The 23,736-nt window shown below is 45.4% G+C and overlaps 1 protein-coding gene across 3 annotated transcripts in view; it reads right to left on the bottom strand.

Moving 5' to 3' along the window:
- Nucleotides 1-21,579, bottom strand: part of TVP23C (trans-golgi network vesicle protein 23 homolog C) — a 29,015-nt gene extending 7,436 nt beyond the window's left edge. Inside the window, exons 1-6 of one of the 3 annotated variants that reach the window (XM_070395317.1) lie at nt 21,425-21,579; nt 18,367-18,449; nt 17,239-17,383; nt 13,089-13,178; nt 11,521-11,652; nt 412-540 (exon numbers count right to left, since the gene is read on the bottom strand). In XM_070395317.1, the coding sequence (XP_070251418.1) occupies nt 412-540; nt 11,521-11,652; nt 13,089-13,178; nt 17,239-17,383; nt 18,367-18,449; nt 21,425-21,436 (591 nt within the window). In that variant the 5' untranslated portion in view covers nt 21,437-21,579. Of the gene's footprint in view, nt 1-411; nt 541-11,520; nt 11,653-13,088; nt 13,179-15,866; nt 15,902-17,238; nt 17,384-18,366; nt 18,450-21,015; nt 21,081-21,424 lie in introns of those variants that run through there. The other 2 variants (XM_070395319.1, XM_070395318.1) reach the window with 2 other exon arrangements.
- Nucleotides 21,580-23,736: the final 2,157 nt, after the last annotated feature.

The raw sequence follows: 23,736 nt of genomic DNA, 5'->3' as shown, positions 1-23,736 counted from the left end.
CATATTGGGGAATTGTAGTAAAACCATTATGTTCTTAAAATATACAGTCTTATTTTGTTTCTAATAGTTCTTTCTATATAAAACCTTACAATATCACTCTTCAAAACTGTTAGAGCCCCCAGAATTAATGAAAAGTAACTGATTTTTTTTTTTTTTTTTTTTTAGTAAGCTATTATCAATGACAGTTTCCCTCTCTGGTTTTAAAATAATTTTAGGACACTGATAATACTCTGGGATGTCTTAAAAGCCTCCAAAAATTAATTAAAATAACTATCATCAACTCATACCTAAATAAATATGTGCCTTAAAAAACTTAAAGTATTTCATAAAAATTAAACTCTACAAGAGTTAGAAATTACTGCATTAGTCACTTGACACATCAAATTTAGCCTCACAGCCAGAAAAACTTACTTGTCTTAAAAACTGCTTTCCAAGGTAAGATGTGGCCATGCTGGTTAAATTCTTTCTGCTGCCCACTTTGCACCTGATGTAGCCATATAGGTTGGCACCTTGCAGCACCACACCCATGGTAACCACAGCCTAGGAGAGAAAAATAAGCAATGATTACTTACCAACACCATGAATGAGACCCAACAGTGTCCTGGGGAGAAGGAAAAGGAAGCTCTATGAAGGGGAGCTGTGCCAATAAGACTCCTTCACCTGCCAGAATAGATCTATGCAACATGTACTCTGCAAAAGGCGCCCCATCACCTGCCCAACAAACATTAATACGTTAAGTGCCCAGCCTGTTTTGTCTTCTGGACGGAAGGTATAATGTCAGTCACCGGTGAATAACATGGGGCTTAACGTGTTAAATACACATGCTACAGTGGGCACCATGTCATCCCTGGGAATGAATCCAGTGGGGAACTGTGGTAGGCAGTTAGACAGACATGAGCAGGGTGAGGATGAGGGGCCAGGTACAGAAGATCATCAGGGTAGAAAGCCCTAAGTGCCTAGGGACGATTGTAGGGTGGGACCTCATCCCAGGGCAGCCTTTCCTCCCCTGGCATATCGCTGGTCATGCGGTTTGGACTTCCTGACCTTTCCTCCCTAGAGATAACATCTAGGCCTCAGCTGTATTTCAGCTCCAGGCCCAGAAAAGCAGCAAAACCAGACAATGACCATGGCTGCCTCAGAACCAGCTGCCTTGACTAGTGACTCCTGCCCTGGTGTTGACCAACCAATCAGGGGAGACCTAGACCCTGAAAGGATTCACCAGGAAAGTTGCTGAATATTCTACTAAGATCTCCCCCGGGCCCTAGCTGGTGGCTCAGTGGGTAGAGTGTCAGCCTGTGGACTGAAGGGTCACAGGTTTGATTCTGGTCAAGGGCACATGCCCAGGTTTCGAGCTGGATCCCCAGTCTGGGATGTGCAGGAAGCAGCTTATCAATGATTCTCTCTCATCACTGATGTCTGTCTGTCTGTCTCTGTCTCTCTCTCTCTCTCTTCCTCTCTGAAATTAAAAATTTTAAAAAGAAAAAAAAAAGGTTTCCCCTGGGACCTCGTCCCTGACACCCTTAGGACAGAGGACCCAGCATGGGAGCAGCCAGCACCTTTCCCTTTCCCCTGGGTTTTCCCTCCCCCTCCCCCAAGTGCATCACCATTACCTTCCTCACTCCCAAGGCCCTTCCTTTACTTCTATAACTTCTTTCCTAAGCCCACTTTTTCTACAAATTACTTCTTCTTCCTTGGTGATTTTATAAATAAATGTTCTCTTACAGTCCAAGTCTTGGCTCAGAATTCTTTACTGGCCAGAACTCCAGTACTGAGGTTGCTGAACCCAGGTCCAGTTTGACCCCATGGGTCTAACACCCGTGCTGTTCCCAGCCAACTACCACAGGGACCACTCTTCATTTTCCAGAGATGTAAAAAAAGTAAATGAGAATCAGAAGGGGCTCAAATGTTAATTATTCCTTTAAGAATTAATTACAAACAAATGGTCAAGAAATAAAGTGCAACAGAGGGAGCATGCACAGGTGAACCCTGCTCTATGCTGATGTGTGTGTCTCAGGTGGCCTCCAGGACAGCAAACAGTGCCTCAGTCAGTAGGTGTTTATCCTCTGTGAGGGAGCAGTGGATGGGCGAGGGTGGAGCTAGGAGGAAATGCACTTTGGTAGACGTATTTCTTTCTGTGGCCGCATCAGGGTGACCCCATTAAGATCATTAAGGATTAAGAAAAAGAAAGTCAAGCCTACTCTTAAATATTGAGGAAATGAAGTTAATTAGGACAATGTAAAGGGATCACATGGTTGAATATTCCAGAGCGATGGCAAGCTTTTCCTGTGAAGGGCCCAACAATAAACATTTCGGGCTCAGTGGGCCACACGGTCTGCTGCAACACTCCACTCTACCCATCTAGCCCCAAAGCAGCCACGGACTCTATGTAAACGAATAGGCAAGGCTGTGTGCCAATAAAAATGTACAAACATGGATGTTGGGCTGAATCTGGCCTGCAGACCAGTTTGCCAACCTGTTCTTGAAAAAACAACCCATCAACCCATCTGCTACTAAAAGGATCACTTGAGAAACTCACATCTTTAAAAAGCAAGACAGCTAAACACAACACCTTTTTCCAACCCAGGCTTACTCTCCTTAACAAGGTGATTTTTAGCAAGTGAGAGGATTTATATGTTTGTTTTAATTAAGGAACAGATTCAAATACTTAGTAAAGGAAGTAGAGTTGTACTTTTATTTTAAATGTATGTTTCATAGAAATAAACACTTAAGGTTGCTAGTTCCCTAAATGAACATAAAACTATGTTTTGATTTAAATAAATTTCCTTCCACTTCCCATGCTTTTCAAACTAGGACCCTCCGGGGTAAGGATGCACCAACCAGCCAGGGCACCTGAATCAGACTCAGCAGGGTACTTGAGGCATCGTGTCAGCCAATGGCAACATATTGTAAAAGGCATGCATAAAACAAGCAGTCTATACAACGGTGCAGTGAAGCCAGGTATCAAGGTCTCCCTCCCTCTGAGATATAAATAGCAAATTTTTTTTTTAAGGCAAATAAGTTAGTACCAGTAAGTATAAAAAAGGGCTGGTGTAAGAAAAAGAGCCATCTTGGTGTCTCTCTTTACAGCTCCTAACTCTCCAAAAAAATCTCTAAGAGAAATGTCACTAATGATCACCACCCCTTCACAACTTAGAGAGGCAGAAGGCCAGGGGATACAGATAACCCTAAGAGAAAATGCAGAAATAGGTAAGAGAGCAGAAGCCCCTCTCAATCAACAGAGACGCATCTGAGGCAGGAAAATCCCAGCAGCCCGCTATGGCAATGCTTCCTGGCGGGGGAGGAGGAGAGGAAGCATAGAAGGACCACCAGTCAGCAAGCCAATGACTTCAAGAGAACAGAGGGTGTAGAGAGACTCATGAAGAGCCTGGTGATGCCACTCTCCCCCCCTGTGGTCTTAACATAGGAGCCCAAACCATCATTTTTACACAACCTTCGCCTGCTCTTTTAGGGAAGTGGAAACACTACTAAAGAAAGACTAGGCTGACTCTCCCAGATGGACGCTAAGGCTGCACAAATGACCCAAAGCGGACAGATAGAGCCGATAGAACACACACCCAACTAGGAAACAAGAACTCCACTACATAAGAAAGGCAAAACCTGAGCAAGCCAGACAAGGCAGCCAGAGACCTATGTTCTCCTCCTCACACCTGCCTCAACCAGCCATGTCCAGCTCACAGCAGAGCCCAAGTGTCTCAGACAGCACAGGGAGGCAGTCGAAGGGAATCACCCACACCAATCCAGCATGTGGTCTGTACAGAGCTGCCACTGTAAGGAGCAAATGGAGAGGGAAAAGGGAAAGGCACCTATGCAAGACTACACCAAAAAAATAAAAATAAGGACATAGTATGCAAAGGATAGGTGAGGAATCTATTCAAAAAAATATAGTCCACCAAAATAAAAAGCATTCCTAGGAATGCTTCACCCGACAGAAGAACCTAAATATACGAATTCAAAGTGAATGAAGGTAAGACAACACAATAGAAGGAGGTGAAAATGAAGCTAAGGAATACAGAGAGAAGCCTCTGCTGACCCCCAATCTGAAGTAACCTACTTCTTTCCCTTGCACTCTCAACTCTCACTGGTGTCACTGCCTTTCTAATACCGCCTGCTCTCTGACTCTCTGACGCGCTGCCAGTCCACAGGTCCACAGCACGCTCCAGCAGAACATAAGCTCTATCAGAGCGATACCTTGTTTATCTGGCCCGAACAATACCCGCAGTGCCTGGAACAGGTCTGGCATACAGCAGGCTCTTAAAATATTTGCTATATGAATAAATAGAAGAGAACTGAAAGATCAAAGCAATTAAATATGCTAGATGAGAACAGATAAAAACGATACAACAAAGATAACAAATACCTCAGAATCAGAGAAATCAAAATAGAACATAAATTTAAAGACTTAACATAAATTTAAAGACTTAACAGAAGACAATCTTCCTGATTGGAAGGAAAACCTACGCCTACATATACTAGGGGCACAGTTTCCAGAAAAATCAATACAAAAAGATAAACACAAAGTCATTCCAGTTATAATATTTTAAAACTTCAAAAATAATTTAATTTTGTCCAAGGAGAAAAATGATTCACTCACTTCCATGGAGATTATGTAAGTCTCAGATTCCTCTGCAAAATTCAATATAAGAAATGTCTTCTAAATGGTGCAAGAAACTGTGACCTGAGGGCATTATCCTAGCCAAATAGGCATCCTATATAATAAAAGCCTAATATGCAAATAGACCAAACTGGCGGAATGACCGGTCGCTATGACGTCCACTGACCGCCAGGGACCAGATGCTCCATGCAGGAGCTGCCTCCGGTGGTCAGTGCGCTCCCACAGGGGGAGCGCCGCTCAGCCAGAAGCCGAGCTCATGGCTGGTGAGTGCAGCGGCGGTGGCGGGAGCCTCTCATGCCTCCGCTGCAGGCAGGTGGTAAGGAGCAAGGAGTCCCGGACTGCAAGAGGGATGTCTGACTGCTGGCTTAGGCCCGATCCCCTGGGCCTAAGCTGGCAGGCAGATATCCCCTGAGGGGACCCGGACTGTGAGAGGGCGCAGGCTGGGCAGAGGGACCTTCCCCGCACCCGACCACCCCAGTGCATGAATCTCATGCACCAGGCCTCTAGTCCTATATAATAAAGCGGTAATATGCAAATTGACCGTCACACCCTTACACAAGATGGCCACCCCATGTGGCCACAAGATGGGGGGGAGGGGAGGGCAGTTGTGGGCAATCAGGCCTGCAGGGGAGGGCTGTTGGGGGGGGCGGTGATTGGGCTGGGAGAGGAGGGCAGTTGGAGGCAATTGGGCTGGCAGGGGAGCAGTTAGGCATTGATCAGGCTGGCAGGGGAGCTGTTAGGGGGTGATTAGGCAGGCAGGCGAGCTGTTGGGAGCCAGCAGTCCCAGATTGTGAGAGGGATGTCTGACTGCCAGATTAGGCCCGATCCGGCAGTTAGACATCCCCAGAGGGGTCCTAGATTGGAGAGGGTGCAGGCTGGACTGAGGGACACCCCCCACCCTATTGCACGAATTTCATGCACAGGACCTCTATTTCAAGAATAAAGTCAATAGGCTCATATCCTTAAACATGACAGAGCCAAAGGAAAACAACACCTACAACTTGCTTTTTAAATCACCCAACAATGAAATTTAGCCAACCATCCAGGAGGTCAGAGGAAAAACTGCAATAAAAAGACTGAATCAATGTATTTTAAAATATTGTAGATCAAAGACAGAACAACTGGTCAGAAATGTCATTCAAAAGGTAATTATTATGAACCTTGACAATAAAAGTAATAGTGGAACAAACAAAACAGGCGATAGAAAAGAGAAGAAACAAAGGAGGGGATTTAGGAGTATTCCATTTCTTTTGTAAACAAAGTCAATAAACAGGTTTAAGTGTATTACTTAAAATAACTAAAATAAAGATTGTGTAGTAAAGTTTTTGGGAAGACCAACATTACACACAGATTTTTTACTGCATTCATGGGTCAACTGTATATTCAACAAAAATTCAGAGGTGGAAGCAGGGAGGAAAGGTAGGAGAAACCATGAGTGTTAACTCTTCCATTTCCATAGCAGGAAATCAACAGATATTAAATGCATTTCCTAATTAATGAAAGAAGGTATGATACAAACATGTAATAAAGATAAGTACTAGAAAAACTAAAAGTAGACAATAAACCTTCCAACTTGAAAAAGGGAAAGCATTTATGTATACATGCAAAGAAAATGAGAACCTACATAGCAAAACAAAGACAAGAAAATATAAAAAAAATAGGGTAAAACATAATTAAAAAGCAAATATATCTGATACCAATAGTCAAGTGAGACAAACTTAACCATTAAAAGAACAAGACTCGTAGTTTGGGTCAAGCAACAGATTACATTTTCCAAAGATAATAGCAACAGTATCTCCTGTTCCACATGTTCTTCTAGAACCTTCTTTAACATGAGTCCTCCCCACCATCAAGGTGTGAAGCCTAATTCCCACTCCCTTGAACAGGGATAGGTAGCAAAGTGATGCTGTGACTTCTGAAGGTAGGTTGTTATTACAGGCTGAATCATGTCTCCCAAAAGTTCATATGCTGAAGTCCTAATACCAATATTCCTGAATCTATCTATATTAATAGAAGGGTAATATGCTAATTAGACCGGACGTCTTCCAGACATCCTTCCGGATGTCCTTCCAGACAAAGGCATGGTGGCGGGGGCCAAGGCAAAGGCGGTTAGGGGCGATCAGACCAGCAGGGTAGAGCAGTTAGGGGCAATCAGGCCGGCAGGGGAGAGTGGTTACACGAAATCAGGCAGGCAGGCAGGTGAGTGGTTATGAGCCAGTGGTCCCAGATTGTAAGAGAGATGTCCCACTGCCGGTTTAGGGCCGATCCCGTGGGTTTCAGGCCTAAACAGCAGTCAGATAACCCCCGAGGGGTACTGGATTAAAAGGGGTGCGGGCTCGGCTGAGGGACACACCCTCCGTGCACGAATTTCGTGCACCAGGCCTCTAGTCCTATATAATAAAAGCCCAATCACCCCGCTGGTTGCTCTGCAGAGGGAGGCGACCAGCGGCTGCGGTGGGGGGCGGGGTTGGCCAGCTGGCAAATGGGAGGAGCCAGGCCAGCAAAGGCGGGTGCTAGCAGGGACTCCCCAGTCGCCCCGCCGGTCACCCCACAGATCGGCCCTGATTGCCGCCCAGGCCTAGGGACCCTACCCATGCACGAATTTCGTGCATCAGGCCTCTAGTCCTATATAATCTATACTAATAAAAGCCTAGGTGGTCCTCATGCCCTCATGTCATCACAAGATGGCCACCCCCACGTAGTCACAAGATGGCTGCCCCACACGACGTCACAGGATGGCCGTCCCATATATTATCACAAGATGGCCACCATAAGATGGCCAGCAGGGGAAGGCAGTTGTGGGCGATCAGGATGACGGGGCGGGGGGCAGTTGGGGGCGAATAGGCCAGCAGGGGAAGGCAGTTGGGGGGGGACCAGGCCTGCAGGGGAGGGCAGTTGGGGCAATTGGGCCAGCAGGGGAGCAGTTAGGCATCAATCAGGCCGGCAGGGGAGCTGTTAGGGGGTGATAAGGCTGGCCTAAACTGGCAATTGGACATCCCCTGAGGGGTCCCAGATTGGAGAGGGTGCAGGCTGGGCTGAGGGACAACCCCCAGTGCATGAATTTTGTGCACCTGGCCTCTAGTAAAGAGATAATATACAAATGGTTGTCACGCCCTCATGCTGTCACACCGTAACAGATCAGACACTCAACACTGGGGAGAGAGGAATGGGGACCAGCTAGGAACAAATGAGCTCACGAGAGAGGAATAAGGACCAGCCAGCTGTGGCTGGGAGAGGGACAAGCTGCCTGCCCCATGGTCCTGGGCACCAGCAGCTTTGCCTGCGCCTGTGGCCCGGGAGAGGGACAAGCCGCACACCCCGCGGTCCCAGGCACCAGCGGCTATGCCTTAGCCTGTGGCCCGGGAGAGGGACAAGTTGCAGGCTCTGCGGTCCCAGGAGCCAGTGGCTGGGTCTGCGGCCCAGGAGAGGGACAAGATGCCCGCCCTGGGGTCCCGGGAGCCAGTGGCTGGGTCTGTGGCCCGGTCCAGGAGAGGGACAAGCCACACACCCTGAGATCCTGGGCACCAGCGTCTACGACTGCAGCCCGGGAGAGGGACAAGCTGTCCGCCCCGCGGTCTGAGGTGCCAGCGGCTGCTCCTGTGCCTGTAGCCCAGGAGAGGGACAATCCACACGCCCCCACGGTCCCTGCAGTCCCAGGAGCCAGTAGCTGCGTCTGCACCTGCAGCCCAGGAGAGGGACAAGCCACCTGCCCCGCAGTCCTGGGTGCCTGCGACCTGGGTGAAGCTGCCCGCTCACGGTCCTCTTTTGCTGCGGCCAGCGCGGGCGAAGCCAGCTCAGGTCCTGTGTGCCTGCAGCGGGCCAGAGGAAGAGAAGCCCAGGTCCCGGGTGCCTGTGACCGATCAGAAGAGGGAATCCAGGGTCCCAGGTGTGGGGCGAGGGTGAGGCAGAGGCGGTTAGGGGCGATCAGGCCAGCAGCGGAGCAGTTAGAGGCAATCAGGGAGGCAGGCAGGCAGAGGTGGTTGGGGCGATCAGGCAGAGATGGTTAGGGGCGATCAGGCAGGCAGGCAGAGGGGTTAGGAGCGATCAGGCAGGCAGGCAAGCGGTTAGGAGCCAGCGGTCCCGGATTGCGAGAGGCAGTTGCACATCCCCCGAGGGCTGCCGGATTGAAGAGGGTGCAGGCTGGGCTGAGGGAACCCCTCCCCGTGCATAAATTTCATGTACTGGGCTTCTAGTTCTATCTAATAAAGAGGGAATATGCTAATTGACTGCCCCGCTCTCAAAGATGGTGACACACACAGCCAATGAGGGAATATGCTAATTGACTGCCACGCTCCCAAAGATGGTGGTACCCACAGCCACAAGATGGCGGCGCCCAATCACCTCAGCCCCACCAGGGTGGCAGGCACCCGGCAAAGCCAGGCCTGCCCCCAGTTGGGCCTGGCTGCTACATGTGCCTACCTCCGGAGACACCCAGTCCCCTCAGCCCCCCAGGGCCAGCCTGAGGCACAGGCAAGCCTCGGATAGCAGTTGTCCAGCCACTGAGGGCCGCCAGAGGCTCAGGTAACCAGGGCCGGCTGAGGCTTGGACTGCTGACAGTAGTAGCAGAAGAGGTGTGATGGGGCATGGCCTTCCCCTGATCGCTGGGTCGCCTCTTGCCCCGAGGGGACAGGCTGAGCTGAGGGAATCCCCCCATCCAGTGCATGAATTTTCATGTACTGGGCCTCTAGTCAAATCTAATAAAAGACAAACATGCAAATTGACTGTACCTTTGATACACCTTAAGCCACACCCACCAGCCAATGAGAGCGACTATATGCAAATTAACCCAACCAAGATGGTGGCCGGCAGCCACGGAGCTGAAGCGAGCAGGAGGCTTGGTTGCTCCAGTGATGGAGGAAGCCAAGCTTCCTGGCTGGCTCTGAGCTCCACTGAAAGCAACAAAGTTTCAATTATAGAAGGTAAATAAATCCCAGAATTAAACAAAAAGAAAAAAAGGAGAGGCTGGGAGCTTCCGTCGCCGGGGGGCTTGGCCAGCCTGAAAACAGCCCTCAGCTCCTCACCCAGACTGGCCAGGCGCCCCAGTGGAAACCCCCCACCCTAAAGGGGGTGTGGCCAGCCTGCAAACACCCATCAGCCCCTCACCCAGGCTGGCCAGGTCCAGGACACCCTTCAGGGCAAACCAGCTGGCCCCCACCCGTGCACCAGGCCTCTATCCTATATCATAAAAGGGTAATATGCAAACTGACCCTAACAGCAGAAAGACTGGGAATGACTGGTCACTATGACACACACTGACCACCAGGGGGCAGACGCTCAATGCAGGAGCTGCCTCCTGGTGGTCAGTGCACTCCCACAGGGGGAGCTCTGCTCAGGCACAAGCCAGTCTGATGGCTGCCAGTACAGCGGTCGTTGTAGGAGCCTCTCCTGCCTCCTCAGCAGTGCTAAGGATGTCCGACTGCAGCTTAGGCCTGCTCTCTGCTGGAAAGTGGACATCCCCCGAGGGCTCCCAGGCTGCCAGAGTGATGTCTGACTGCCAGCTTAGGCCCAATTCCCCAGAGCGGGCCTAAACCAGCAGGTGGTCATCCCCTAAGGGGTCCCAGACTGCAAGAGGGCACAGGCCAAGCTGAGGGACCCCCCCGAGTGCACAAATTTTTGTGCACCGGGCCTCTAGTATATATAGAAAAGCCTAAGCAACTGAATGACCGAATGATCGGTTGATTGGTGGCTATGACACGCATTGACTACCAGGGGGCAGACACTCAATGCAGGAGCTGCCCCTTGGTGGTCAGTGCACTCCTATAGCCAACCTCCTGTGGCAGGCCAACCTCCCATGGTTCCTTCCCCAGGAGGGATCGCCAGCCAAGTCAGGGACCCCACCCATGCACAAATTTGTGCACCGGGCCTCTAGTGTGATTATATTTAGAGACAGGGTCTTTAAAGAGGTAATTACAATAAAATGAGGTCACTAGGTGGGCCCTAATCCAAAATGACTGATGTCTTTATAAGTAGAGGAAAACAGGACACAGGCATGTACAGAGAATCCATATGAAGACATAGGGAAAAGGTGAACATCTACAAGCCAAGGAATGAGGCCTCAAAAGAAACCAACCCAACCAACACACTGACCTGAAGCTTCCAGGATCCAGAGTTGTAAGGAAATAAATGTTTGTCATTTAAGCCACCCAGTCTGTGGTCTTTTGTTTCAGTAGCCTGAGCAAACTTGTACAGTTGTAAAAGGTAATTCAGGTTGTGAGCTCAAACACTCTTAATTGGAGCTTGACCCTCCAAGTAAGCAATCTAATTGCCATGGGGACACCAGGCTATGAGGAAGCCCAAGCCACTTGTTCAGACCATTGGGAGGCTGTGGGCCTCATGAAGAGGAGATGCCACTCCAGCTCCCAGCCACTCCAGCAACTGACTGACTGCAACTACAGAAGCCAGAACTTCCAGATAAGCCCTTCCCAAGCTCATAAACCAGAGAAACAGAGAGATCATGAAATGACTGTTGATGTTTTAAGCCACTAAATTTTGGGAAGATTTACTGTATAAGCAATAGCCAGAACAGGTTAGCAAACAATATTTTAAAAAGGACTACTCTGTTAGTTCCAAACTAAGATAAACATGTTTGTCTGGAGTTTACTGATATCCTCATCCCACAAGTTAACAATGTGATAAATACAGTAATCTATGTACCAGGTGGGTTAAATTAAAATTCTGCCAGACATCTGGAGAACTGGTGAAATTGGGTCTTTACTACGACTCTGCTCATCAATGCTTAAAAAGGAGAGTTGGGAAATCAAATGGGAAATTTAGGATCAAGCTGCCCACTCAAGATGGGACCCTAATGTTAACGTAGATGGATGCTTACTATGATTATCCATTAGACATTTTAATGGATTATTCAATGGCTATACACTGATACTCACCAACCACTTCAGTCTGAAGGAGAAGAGAGCGCTGAAGGCAAATATCACCCAAAGCACTGGACAGGCAATAAGTCCTAACCAAAAGATTCTTGATTCAGCCTCAGAAACATTTTTATTCTCTTGAGGAGATGCCTACACAAGAACATGAATTTAATAACCAATATTTTGTGATATTTATCAGTAAGACTGCTTAACATTTTTTATGAAAAACACTTTATCTTCAAATTCAAATAAATACAGTGGGGCCTTGACTTACGAGTCTAATTTGTTCCGTGACAGAGCTCATAACTCAAATTACTCGTATGTCAAATCTTAAAGTGAACGAGTGAGACAAGTGATGCTGGGCTGATGTTGTGGTGTTCACTGTGACGTTCGCTGCACCAACTAGTGGTGGGGTATCTGAAGCTGGCTCGTAACCCGAATTTTAGCTCGCAACTCAAAGCAAAAAATCGGCCGAGAGACGGCTCGTATCTCGAAAAACTCGTTAGTCGGGACACTCGTAAGTCAAGGCCCCAGTGTACAGACAACCAAAGTCCTAAGTTAGAACCATCACCCTCCTCCCCCAACCAAAAAAAAAAAAAAAAAAAAAAAAACCCAAACAAACAAAAAAACCAGCTACTAGGTCTACCATTATTGTAACTTTAGGAACTGGTTTAAATATACTAGTTTTAAATCAAGAATTTTCAGGACAGAGTAGAGAGTTAAGAATGATCTCTGATAGACTTCAATTCTTCTTGCATTTATAATGTTTATGCATATAAAGAAGCTTTAAATGATACCTTCTTAGGTGAGGATCAAGGATATCAAGATAATAGTCATCCTAAAAAGTCGAGTCAGGGTCCAGAGGAAAAAAATGGAATTGAGGGATTCTGGATAATGACCCAAATATCTCAGCAGAACCCAGGAATTTATAAGGGTGGTGAGTTGTTTATAAGGTAGATTTTATAATGTAAAGGAATATGGGCTCACTAAGCATATGCTGCTTTCTGAGAAACACTTGTGAAGACCCTTCCATGCAGAAGGCAAGCAATTTCATTGGTACTGTCTCCAAAAATGTTGTCCTCTGCCTCCCAAACAACGTTCATTATAGACAAGCAGGCCAACCCAAAACAGACCAGGGTCCCCTAGGGCTCCGGAAGGTCCAACTTAAAGATGGCACTGCGCTGATCAATTCAGATTTTCTATCCAGTTGCAATCCTTCTTTCTCCTGCCCACAAATGGGAAAGAACCATTGGAGCAAGGAGAGAACAAGCTATTAGAAGCAGTACTTCCAGGCCAGGCAACTTAAGGAAAGAGACCCTTTGTCATCAGCTCCTAACAGGCAGCTCAGCACACTATATAAACTCTAACCCAAAGTCCACCCCCTGAGGATTCCTTCCTGTACAGTTGCTGGTCTGAACTAGTAAGAAAAATATAATTAGTTTTAGAAGGCCATCTGGTTTAGCATTGACATGACAAATGATTTGGATAGTACTTTTAATCTTGAACACTTCATCCATAGACACTCAAATGTAAACTACACATAATTCATTGAATGATACTAAAAACTGGGGGAGGGAGGAGTTTACCTTCCTGGACTCAAACACCCAATGGCTTTTTCCATCTTCATCAATATGATTCCACCAACGCAGGCCAACCATTAGTCTACCTGTGACATTCTGGTAAAGATTAATATATGCAACATGTTTTAAAAGCATTATTTAAAAATCTACCATATTATTTCACAAACAAAACAGCATCAACTTTACCTCCATAATATTCAGTTAAAGACCATTACATACCAGGCCTGGACCAAAGATTAAACATAATGGCAATGGCAGGACCAGCAAGGGTGGAGGTGACAGGGTAAGCATATACATAAACACCTCCTTTTCCCTCATGAATTCTTGTCCTTTCTCCAGTTCAGTAATTTGTTCCTAAACGCCTTACTCTTTAGCTACTGTGACCTATTTTTCCTATATATTCTGACTGCAGCTACATATATTTTATATTTTATAACTATATATCTCTTAAATTGGTTATTATGGACTGAATGTTTATGTCCCCCCAAAATTTATATGCTGACACTCTACCCACACCATGGATTTTAGAAGGTGATTAGGATTAGATTAGGTCATTAGGGTACAGCCCTCATAGATGGGATTAGTGCTCTTACAAGAATCAAAAGAGATCTTCTGACCTCTTCTCTGCCCTCTGCCATGTGAGGTTACAAGGAGAGGTCAGCAGTCTGGAACCCGAAGAGGGTCCTCGGCCGAAGTCAATGATACTGGCACCCTGATTTTAGATTTCCAGCCTCCAGACTTTGGGAAATAAATCCCTATAGTTTATATGGCATCTTTTATATCTGCTCAAACTAAGACAATGGTTGCAAGTACTGGACTTCTCTCAGTACTTCAAATATACCAAGTTATTTTCCTCTTATGAACATAACTAATTATTTTGATAGCTTTCCTAATGTTTATTATTCAACAAGTATTTATTAAGCATGTAAAAAAATGGGGATAACTGATACATTTTCTGTCCTCCTGGAGCTTCACGTGTTTGTGGGGAAGAGAGGCAGCCAACCAATGGGCATACGTTCCATTACCAAATGTGTTAAGTACTGTGAGGGAGAGGTGTGGGGTGCCTTAAGATTCTAACAGGGAAATATTATCTCGTCAGGAATCAGAAAATGACTCTCTGAGGAATCAACATTTGGAATGAAATTTAAAGAATAAGTATAAATCAATAATACAGGAGATTTTTAATTAATGGCATCCACTAATAGATTCAGAGGTTCTGTGAATTTAGATGGGGAAAATTATATCTTTTTATTTTCACTATCTTCTGGCTAAATTTAGTTTACCTTTAAGTAATGAATATAGACAATTATCCACAGTATAATTAACAGTACTGGTGGTTTGTCACGATAAAAACCACAGAATAGTATTTAAAAGCACTATGCATAGCTTCATGGGACTGGAAAAGGAACCCATGAAACAAAAACAATTAGGTATCCCTACGTTAAGGTAATATGCAGATGAGAAGAACATTCTAGGTAGAAAAGCAGACAGTTCTGTTTTCTTTCTAAGCCAAGATATTTTTTAGATTGACTCTTTTAAAAGTTCCAGTTTCGACAACTATTTTTTATTAATTTCTAGTTTTGTTGCACTGGGCTAGAAAACGTAGCTGCTCTGAGCAATTTATTTGAATTTCCTTCGTAGTGATATTTGATTAATTTTATAAATATTGCATAGGAACTAAACTCTTGTTATTAAATTATCCTTGCATGTAAAAAGTTACAAATACCACTATTAAACTGACCTCGTTATTTCATTCAGATCCTTTTGACCTTATTTATATTCAGCTTTTGTTGCTTTGATTGGTCAAAGACAGTGGCTTGTCAACTATTATCACAATAATGTTCCTTCCATTTTCTCCTAGAGTTCCTAAGTTTTTCTCTAGACATAGGTTGATGTACTGTTACTCTGTGAATGAGCCTTACTGTGATTCATAAAATGATTTTTCTTCCATTGAATGCTGTCTTACTCCCATTTCTATTTTATCTAATAATAATAATACCAAGTTTCTTTTTTGAATTGGTCTGATGTTATCTTTGCATTTTATACTTTTTTCTAATGTCATGATTTCAGTTAGAACTTTTTGGTTGGACTTTTGATTTTTGGCACAATCTTAGAATTCTCATCTTTAAAAAGAGAGTTTAATCAAATTACATTTACTGTTAGTACTAATTTGCTACTACTTGCATCACCTTGTACTATGCCTTATGACATTTAAGCTTCCTTGGCATGCGCTTTCTTTCCCTTGCTTTATAAACTATGTTTAAGTTGCTCCTATCTTCTCCAATGCTATGAAAGATACACACTTACTTTAAATTTTACTAATAGTTAACACTAGAATTTTAAAACCATTAAACTTTTTTAGTCCATCAGAGTATGGAATAAAGCAAAAGCACCATAGACTGCAACATTTAAAATTTTTTTTAAATTTTAAATAATTTTTTTGTTTTAATGATTATATCTCTTCTTTTGACAACTATACTGAAATTTATAATAATTACTAGTATGATACATCTGTTTTAACTAGGTTTGGAACCCTGCCTATCCCTTTCCCAAGTTCATTCAATAATTTCCCCATCTTGACTTTTTAATTACGCTTTTTATAGCAATTGTTTGGATATCTATAAGTAATTTTGCCAGATAAAGGGTAACATTTTTAAATCCCTCATTAAAAACAAACAAAAAAACAAACAAAAAAAACCCAAGTTATCAGAAAATATACTTTGGGGGCATATTTTTTAAACCTCTAAGCCCAGAAGGATTTAATTATAAGAAATTGGAAATTACCAGGAAGAAGTGACTGAAGGTCATGTTCTATCCAGCTAAACAGAAATTACATGAACAATAAAAGGGAACAAAATTGTGACCAAGATACAGCAAACACTTTAGAGCAGGGGTGGGCAAACTTTTTGACTTGAGGGCCACAATGGGTTCTTAAACTGGACCGGAGGGCCAGAACAAAAGCATGGATGGAGTGTTTGTGTGAACTAATATAAATTCAAAGTAAACATCATTACATAAAAGGGTATGGTCTTTTTTTTTTTTTAGTTTTATTCATTTCAAATGGCCGGATCCATGCGGGCCGTAGTTTGCCCACGGCTGCTTTAGAGCATAAAGCAACAGAAGAAATTCAAAGAAAAGCAAGCCAAAAAAGACTGTACAAAAGAAAAGCTTAAATAAAACAGACTTCTGTACTCTTCATTCTTGGCATTTTGTGGCCTATGGAAACTGGCCACTACCAAACCAACCACTTCTGGTATTTGTAAGAATCAAAAGGTCTAAAAACTGCTGCGTTGGTGGCGGTGAACAGACTTGACACATCTTACTGGTCTTTGAATCAATATATGTATCTGAAATTCCAAAATTAGCTTTTGCTTTTTTTCCCCTCCTCCCCAAACCATTTTACCATGAAAATTTCAAGCACACAGAAGAGTAGTTTTACAGTTAACAACTATATACCTACCACCTAGAGTCTACAGTTTATACTTTAAAAGTTACTTTATCACAAGTGTACCTATGTTATCTATCCATCCATCTCTCTACTCATCACTGCCTTTGAGTTTGAAACCATTTCTTACATTCCTTTCTATCCCCTACAACTTCAGCACTATTGACAATTTGGGCTAGATAATGCTTTGTTTTGGGGAACTACCCAATCTGTGCATTTAAAATGTTTAGCAGCATCGCTGGCCCCTACCCACTAGATGCAAAGAGCACTCTTCCCCCACCTGTTGTGATAACCAAAAATGTCATCAGACATTGAGACATATGTGCCCTGGGGGGCAAAACAGGTCCTGGTTGAGAACTACTGTGCTAGAGCCTTCACAGATGGTGGGTACTCCTTAAGTATTTGTGAACAAACTATCCTGAGGTCTTATCTAGACAGCCAGAAGTGACCCCAAAGCAAAATAGGTGAAATGGATTAGAAGCAGTATGTAGTCACATTTATTAGATTTTAAAGCTGATGCAGGCTGACAAATAGTGTAATAATTGATTTGATTACATGATTTGATACACCTGGCACTTTAACACAGATGAGGCCAAAGGTAACAAAAAGATAAATTAATAAAAATGCTATGTTTCATTTTTTGTATTGTTTATACACCATTCAATCTCATCGTATTAAATGGGGTTTCAAAATAAAAACAATCAAACCTACCTTGACTGCCCAAAAGTCACATGACAATAACAAGATAATCGTCACCATACAGGCAATAAAGCTGCTGCTGAACAATTCACAGAGAAGATAGACTACAATTGCACTGACTCGAAAGAATAAATGGAAAAATGATGCCACTGGATGTCTGAAAACCAAAACATAACAAAAGAAATGTGATTACATTTTAGACAGTTACTGCAGATGTAGATGAAAAATGCTTCAGCCATAGCATAACCATGCAGTTTGATCAAAATAAAAGATGATTTGAGGAAGAAGCAAATCACCAACCTCTCTTTTTTCTTAAGTCCCATTATATGACTAAGCCCTGTTGTAAAACAGCAAATACATTATGTAAACAGGACTTTAACAGCTCATTGAATACTTCAGGCATTTAGACAAAGTAACCATCAGGAAGAGTTTAACAGCTTTATTGAGATATAGTCCATATACCTTACAATTCACCTATTGAAAGTACATAATTTGATGTTTTTTTAAAATATATTCATAGATTGTACAACGATCACCATAATTACCCCAAAGGAAACTTTTACCCATGGGCACTCACCCCCATTTATACCAACCCCATCCCTTCTCCAGCCCTAGGCAACCATTAATGTAACTTTGTATAGATTTGCCTATTCTGGACATTTCATATAAATGAAATTGTACATTATGTGGTCTTTTGTGACTGGCATCTCTCACTTTGTTTTCAAAGTTCAGGTAGAATCTGATTCCATTAAGTGAATTTCTTTAGAGAGAACTAAATTTGGAATAGAAATGTTTGGCATGATATTTTCACGTTAGTTTATATAAAAGATGCAATTCTGAAATTTGCACAATAAATCAAAATGTCATAATGCATCTACAGAAACTACTAGTATTTAAAGGAAAACATAGTAGTGTTCATGTAATTGGATTTGCAGATTTGAAAACAGTGTTGAGTAAATTTCTATGTCAGTTATGCACAATGAAAATCTGAAATGTCCCCATTTTTGTCTAAGACTAAAGATCACACTAATGAGACACAATATTCACAAGGACATCACAACCACTCTGCTTGAATCCCATCAGCTGTCACAGGCAGAAAGTACTAGACACTAACACAACTCGTAAAAGTTATCCTCCTACCTGATTTTGGATTTTTGGGGTCGATTAGTTGTTTCCTCTTCTGCATCAAACAGTGCAACATCTTCACTGTCATCATTACTGTCCTAATAAGAAAATTAAATACCCATGAAGCAAAACGAATTCAGTATGTACATGCTGACTACATACAAGGCAAGCATGCTAGTCAAAATGGAAAACAAGGTTAAGGTATGGTCAAAGCCATCTGGAGTCAGAACTTAGGAAAAGGGCATGTGCAGCCCCTTCACCCCCGTCCAAATCGACTGGCAAAACCCCACGTGGTAATCCAAGTATCTGCTGTCTCCATCCGTACCCAAGCTGATAAGCCTGTGAAAACTACCGGGGTGCAGCCGATGGCCCTGCATTGGGAGAAACTCAATATTTCTGGCTCCTTCAACAGAACCATCTGACTTGCATTATTTCCCTGACCCCTTCTCATAACTCTCTTTTTACCCAAAGCAAAACCGTTTGTGCTCTGAATCGCTTCTCTTCCTGCCTCCTCGGGGGCTTGTTCCATTAATTTTCCCTTTATTTACACTTTCTTGTATCTTCAAAGCTTTCTATTAGATCTTTCCAATCAGCATAGAAACTTCTTCAGGTGTCCTTTATAGAGTGAAAATATTTTTTAAAAACCCTGACCTGAATCTCTCCTTCTATCTCCCACTTTCCAAAGGGTTCCTTCCTTTCACAACTTTAGACTTCTAAGAGTGGTTCACATTTCAACTCACTGCAGTTCACCTTCAGCCTCAACCACAATAAATCTGTATACCTTTATACCTTTCCTAGTGCCAGCCACTCATCGGCCTCCCTGCTTCTAGTTCGAGTGGCAGGCTCAGCTCCACGCCAGCCTATTATCTACTGCGTGATCCTCCCAACATGAAAATCATACCGTCACTCCCGGCCCAAATTGTTTATGGTGTTCCTACACGTACGGAATAAAACTCAACTCCCTCATGATCTGATCCTCTCTTTACCTTCTGACACTCCCTCCCACTGGACACTACAGCAACAGTTACTGCATGTTCTGAAAACACCAGTTCTCTCCCCTCCTTCTGCCTTTCACGTTTACCCAGAAAGCTCTTCCCTTTCCCATCTCCTACGTAGCTCACCATTAGGCAAAATCAAATCATCTCTCAAATTTCAGCTCAAATACTGATTTAACAGAGGAACTCTCCCTGGAATCCTCAGGCATACCATTTCCCCTGTCCCCACAGCACTTGACCAAATCTCCATTTGAACAATTATCTCAGGATATTCTTATGCAAGAATAAGAATTATTCTTATGTACTCCTCTTCCCTCCAAGCGGTAAGCTACTGGAGGGCAAGGTCTGACCCTGCGCTGTACATCCTAGTGTCTAGGAGAGCAGGAGGCCAGGCAATACAACTGGACACAGAGGAGGCGATCACCTATGAAGCATGGCAGACTGATCAGTGCCAGGAAAAAGACAAGCGCAAGTGGGAGCACAGGGCAGAGGATCAGGAGAAGCTTCCGGGAGGAGAGTTTACCAGCAGGGCCGAGACAGAACAAGTAGGCTCCTGCTCATTCCAGTCCCTTACCTAGGAATATGTTCAAAAGTACAGAAGTGAGAATACACAAAGTATGTACAGGGAACGGCCAGAGCCCACAGAGTAAGAGAAAGGGGGAAGACGTGGTGGGGAACTAAGGCTAGAAAGGTAAAACGGATTCAGGTCAGAGACCAGCTGTCCTCAGCCTTGATTACAGGCTGGAACCACCTGGGTCCGCCCTGAGGTTCAGGGGTAAGGGGCCTGGGGTGTGGTTTGGGCACCTGGATTTTTGAAAGCTCTCTAGAGCAGTGGTTCTCAACCTTGGCTGCACATTAGAATCACCTGGGAATCTTTTTAAAATCCTAATTTCTGGGCCTCATCCTCCGGAAATTGTTTCTTTGTGATGGGGTGGGGCCACAACATTAGTAACAAAGAAACAGAATTTCCGGAGGATGAGGCCCAGAAATCAGGATTTTAAAAAGATTCCCAGGTGATTCTAATGTGCAGCCAAGGTTGAGAACCACTGCTCTAGATGGTAACACTGTGCAGCCAAGAGTATGATGCTATGGAATTACCGACCTAATAAGAAAATTAAATACCCTTGACGCCTTAAGCTCTTGATCCAAACAGTCCAGTCTCCATACAGCAGCCAAGGTGACCTTTTCACATTAGGTCATATCCTTCCCCTACTTACAACGCACAGCACGTGGCTGAAAAACAGGCTCCTCCTGACACAGCACAGCCTGGCACCCGCTCCCCTCTAAGCCCTCTCAGGCCATCCCCTCCACTAACCGTGGTGGGACAATAATGCTCCTCTGACTCCGCCAGGGAAGTCCAAGGTCTAATCCCCGCATAGTGTGAATCTGTACATTTACTTGGGAAGAATATTTGGCAGAAGGGATTGAATGAATGGTCCTGAGATGGGAGATCGCCCAGGTGGCCGCAGTGATGCCATCACAATGGTCCCTGTAGGAGGAACCCAGGAGGGTCCGAGCCAGGGAAGGTGATGCGACCATAAACGGAGAGATTGAAGGAAAAGCGGCCACTGCGTTACCAGCGGGTCCTCAGTGACACGCTGCCGGCCTTTCCGGAGGGCAGGGCCTGGACGGCGCTGGGCCGCAGTAACCCCTCCAAGAGGAAACACACCTATGAGCGAAGTGAAAGCGCACTTCGCACAACTCTTCTTTAAAGAAAGGACTCTGAGTTATCCACACTCATCTGACTGGAAACGTGTGGGCTGTGATTAAATCCTCCAGCCACCACCGATGCAGGTGCAGTGAGCAGCGCGCCCCTCGCGGTCAGGCTACGCCTCCCCCGCTGCGCCCCGTTCCTGCAGCCGCCCCGGCACGCAGCGCCCGCGCCCGTCCAGTGCGCGCGTCCACATCAGCGGCGCCCCCGAAGCCGCCGCGGCCCGAGCCCGCCCCCGCCGCTCCTCCTCGGGCTCGGGCAGCCACCGGGGCGCGGACGCCAAAGCCCGGGACGTTCCGCTCGCGCCCCATCCTCTCCAGGCCCAGGCCGGGCAGAGCCGCCCTCCACCGCCGCCGCAGCCCCTCACCTGCTGCAACATGGCGGTCCAGGTTAGCCTCACTTCCGGGAGCCACGTCAGCGCCGACCGCCGGGCGGGGGCTGGAACTGACGCGACTGGGTCACCAAAGTCCTGGAGGAGCCAAAGTGCAGGCCCCAGCCCGTCCCCACTTCCGCTTCTCAGCGCCTCGCGGGAGGAGCAAGTACGGGGGCCGGGGCGAGCGTGGAGGCGGGGCGAACATGGGGCGGGGCGAGCGTGGGGGCGGGGCGGGGCGAGCGTGGGGGCGGGGCGAGAGCGGAGGCGGGGCAAGCTGGAGGCCGGAGCGTGCGTGGCGAAGGGTCGCGAGAAGCGGGCTGGGGCGGGGCGACTCGGGGGCGGAGCGACCAGGGACGCGGCAAGCTGTGCGGGGCGAGTGGGGGCGTGGCTAGCCGCGTGGAGGTGGTAGTGCCACCTGAGAGCTATTACTACTATTCCTACCAGCATCAATGTCCGAAGGCGAGGGTATCATATTTCTACCTTAAATTTTAGAAGCAATGGAAAAAAATTGATGTGCTCCTGCGAAGGGGTAAAAAGTTAGTAAGAACAACAAAGCAGGAATCCAGTAGATAGTGGAGGGTTTAATTATGAGAGGAAAACACACCCGGAAAGAGTAAGGAATAGAGAGGCTGGGAGCTGGTCCCTGGAGTGTGAGCTTCTGGGTTTGAGCTGCCCCAAAGCCCCCCACCTCCGCTCCTCTTCTTATTGATTAGCTAACCTCTGTACCTCTTTCTTTGTAACGTGGGGATGATAATGGTAATGTACAGGGTAAGCACCTCGTAAATAGAAGATGGTATTCGCATTACTGTTTTAAGTTCAGCTGCTAATGGTGTTGTGATCTTGCCCATATGAAGGATGTGAAACTCAGGGGTCGTAAATCAGCTTTGACATTAATCATAACAGCATCCTACCGGGTGGCCTACAGGTCCAGCTGCTGTTGAAGGCTCGTGGAATAATGTGAATTAGCACATTTCCTTAATTGAGAGAATTCTTTCTATTAAAATCTCTATTGTTACATGGCTATTTGACAGTGCTACTTTAAACCTAATAAGAAAAGAAATTGTTTTCAATTTGGCAAACAATAGTATTCCTGTACTTGAAAGTGAAAAGTGGAGGCAGTGAACAGGTTACCTCTGCATCTAGACAGCCCATGCCCTGTAGGTTGTGAGGGGTTGTGGGGTTGGGGCTTTTGTTGTTTTTGTTTTGCATACTATTTGAGCTCATTACCATCTGTATAGGAAAATCTCAATTCACGTTATATCCTGTGTAGGAAAAAAACTAGTTCTTCCCTACTGTGTTTCTCTCCTGTATGTCTTCTTTACTACTCATAAAACACTTAATTTCTTGTCACCAAATATCTTGAGGTTTTTCTCCACATCAAGCAATTCTCTGCAGCACCAGCTGGGTGTCCTACAATTTAATTAAATGTTAACACTATCTACCTGGAGACATCATCAGATCACACAGGTTAAGGGTTCAGTCCTACAAGACTCTCTCTCTCTCTCACACACACACACACACACACACATACACGCACACGCACACACGTATTCAGATGCCAGTCACAAGCCCAGGTTATCACCTGTGCTTCTGACCAACCAGCTATAGATCAGAGTTTGCAAGGACCCCTCTCCTCAGATTCAATTAACTTGCAAGAGCAGCTAACAGAACTCAGGGAAACACTTACATTTATTTACCAGTTTATAAAAGGATACAAAAACAAAAAAATCGCAGAGCCAGATGGAGATACATAAGGCAAGGTCTGCAAGGGTCCGGAGCTCAGGAGCTTCTGTGGAGCTGGGGTGTGTCGCCTCCCAGGATGTGGATGTGTTCACCAGCCGGGGAGCTCTCCAAACCCCCTGCTATTGGAGTTTTTATGGAGCTTCCTCATGCAGGCATGTCTAATCTTTAACTCCATTTCCAGCCTCTCTTTCCAAACCTCATGGCTTGTTTTTTCTGGTGATAAGAGCCCTTCGAGGAGCCCGCCCAGTGACATCATTAGAACACTAAGTGTTGTTATCACTTAGGAATTAAAAGGTTTTCAAGATGTCTGTGCCAGGGAGGGGGTCAAAGACAAATATTAGAACAAAAGATATTCCTATTATTCTTATTGCTTGGGAAATTACAGGGCTTTCAGGAGCTGTGCCAAGAACGTGGGGCAGAGACCAATAGATATTTTCTATTATCTCACAGCATCCTATGGCCATCCTGGGCCACAGACTAGGAGCAGTCCCCTTTGGATGGGGCTTGAACTCTCCAATGGTGGACTGCACTCTTCTAAATCACCTGCCTGGACCCTGATACTG

Source organism: Myotis yumanensis, unplaced genomic scaffold (assembly GCF_028538775.1).
Source record: "Myotis yumanensis isolate MYYU_CA2020_CCGP unplaced genomic scaffold, mMyoYum1.0.hap1 SCAF_16, whole genome shotgun sequence".
Classification (NCBI taxonomy): Eukaryota; Metazoa; Chordata; class Mammalia; order Chiroptera; family Vespertilionidae; genus Myotis; species Myotis yumanensis.
The sequence above is the reverse complement of the archived record's forward strand: the minus strand, read 5'-3'. Positions and strand labels throughout refer to the sequence as shown.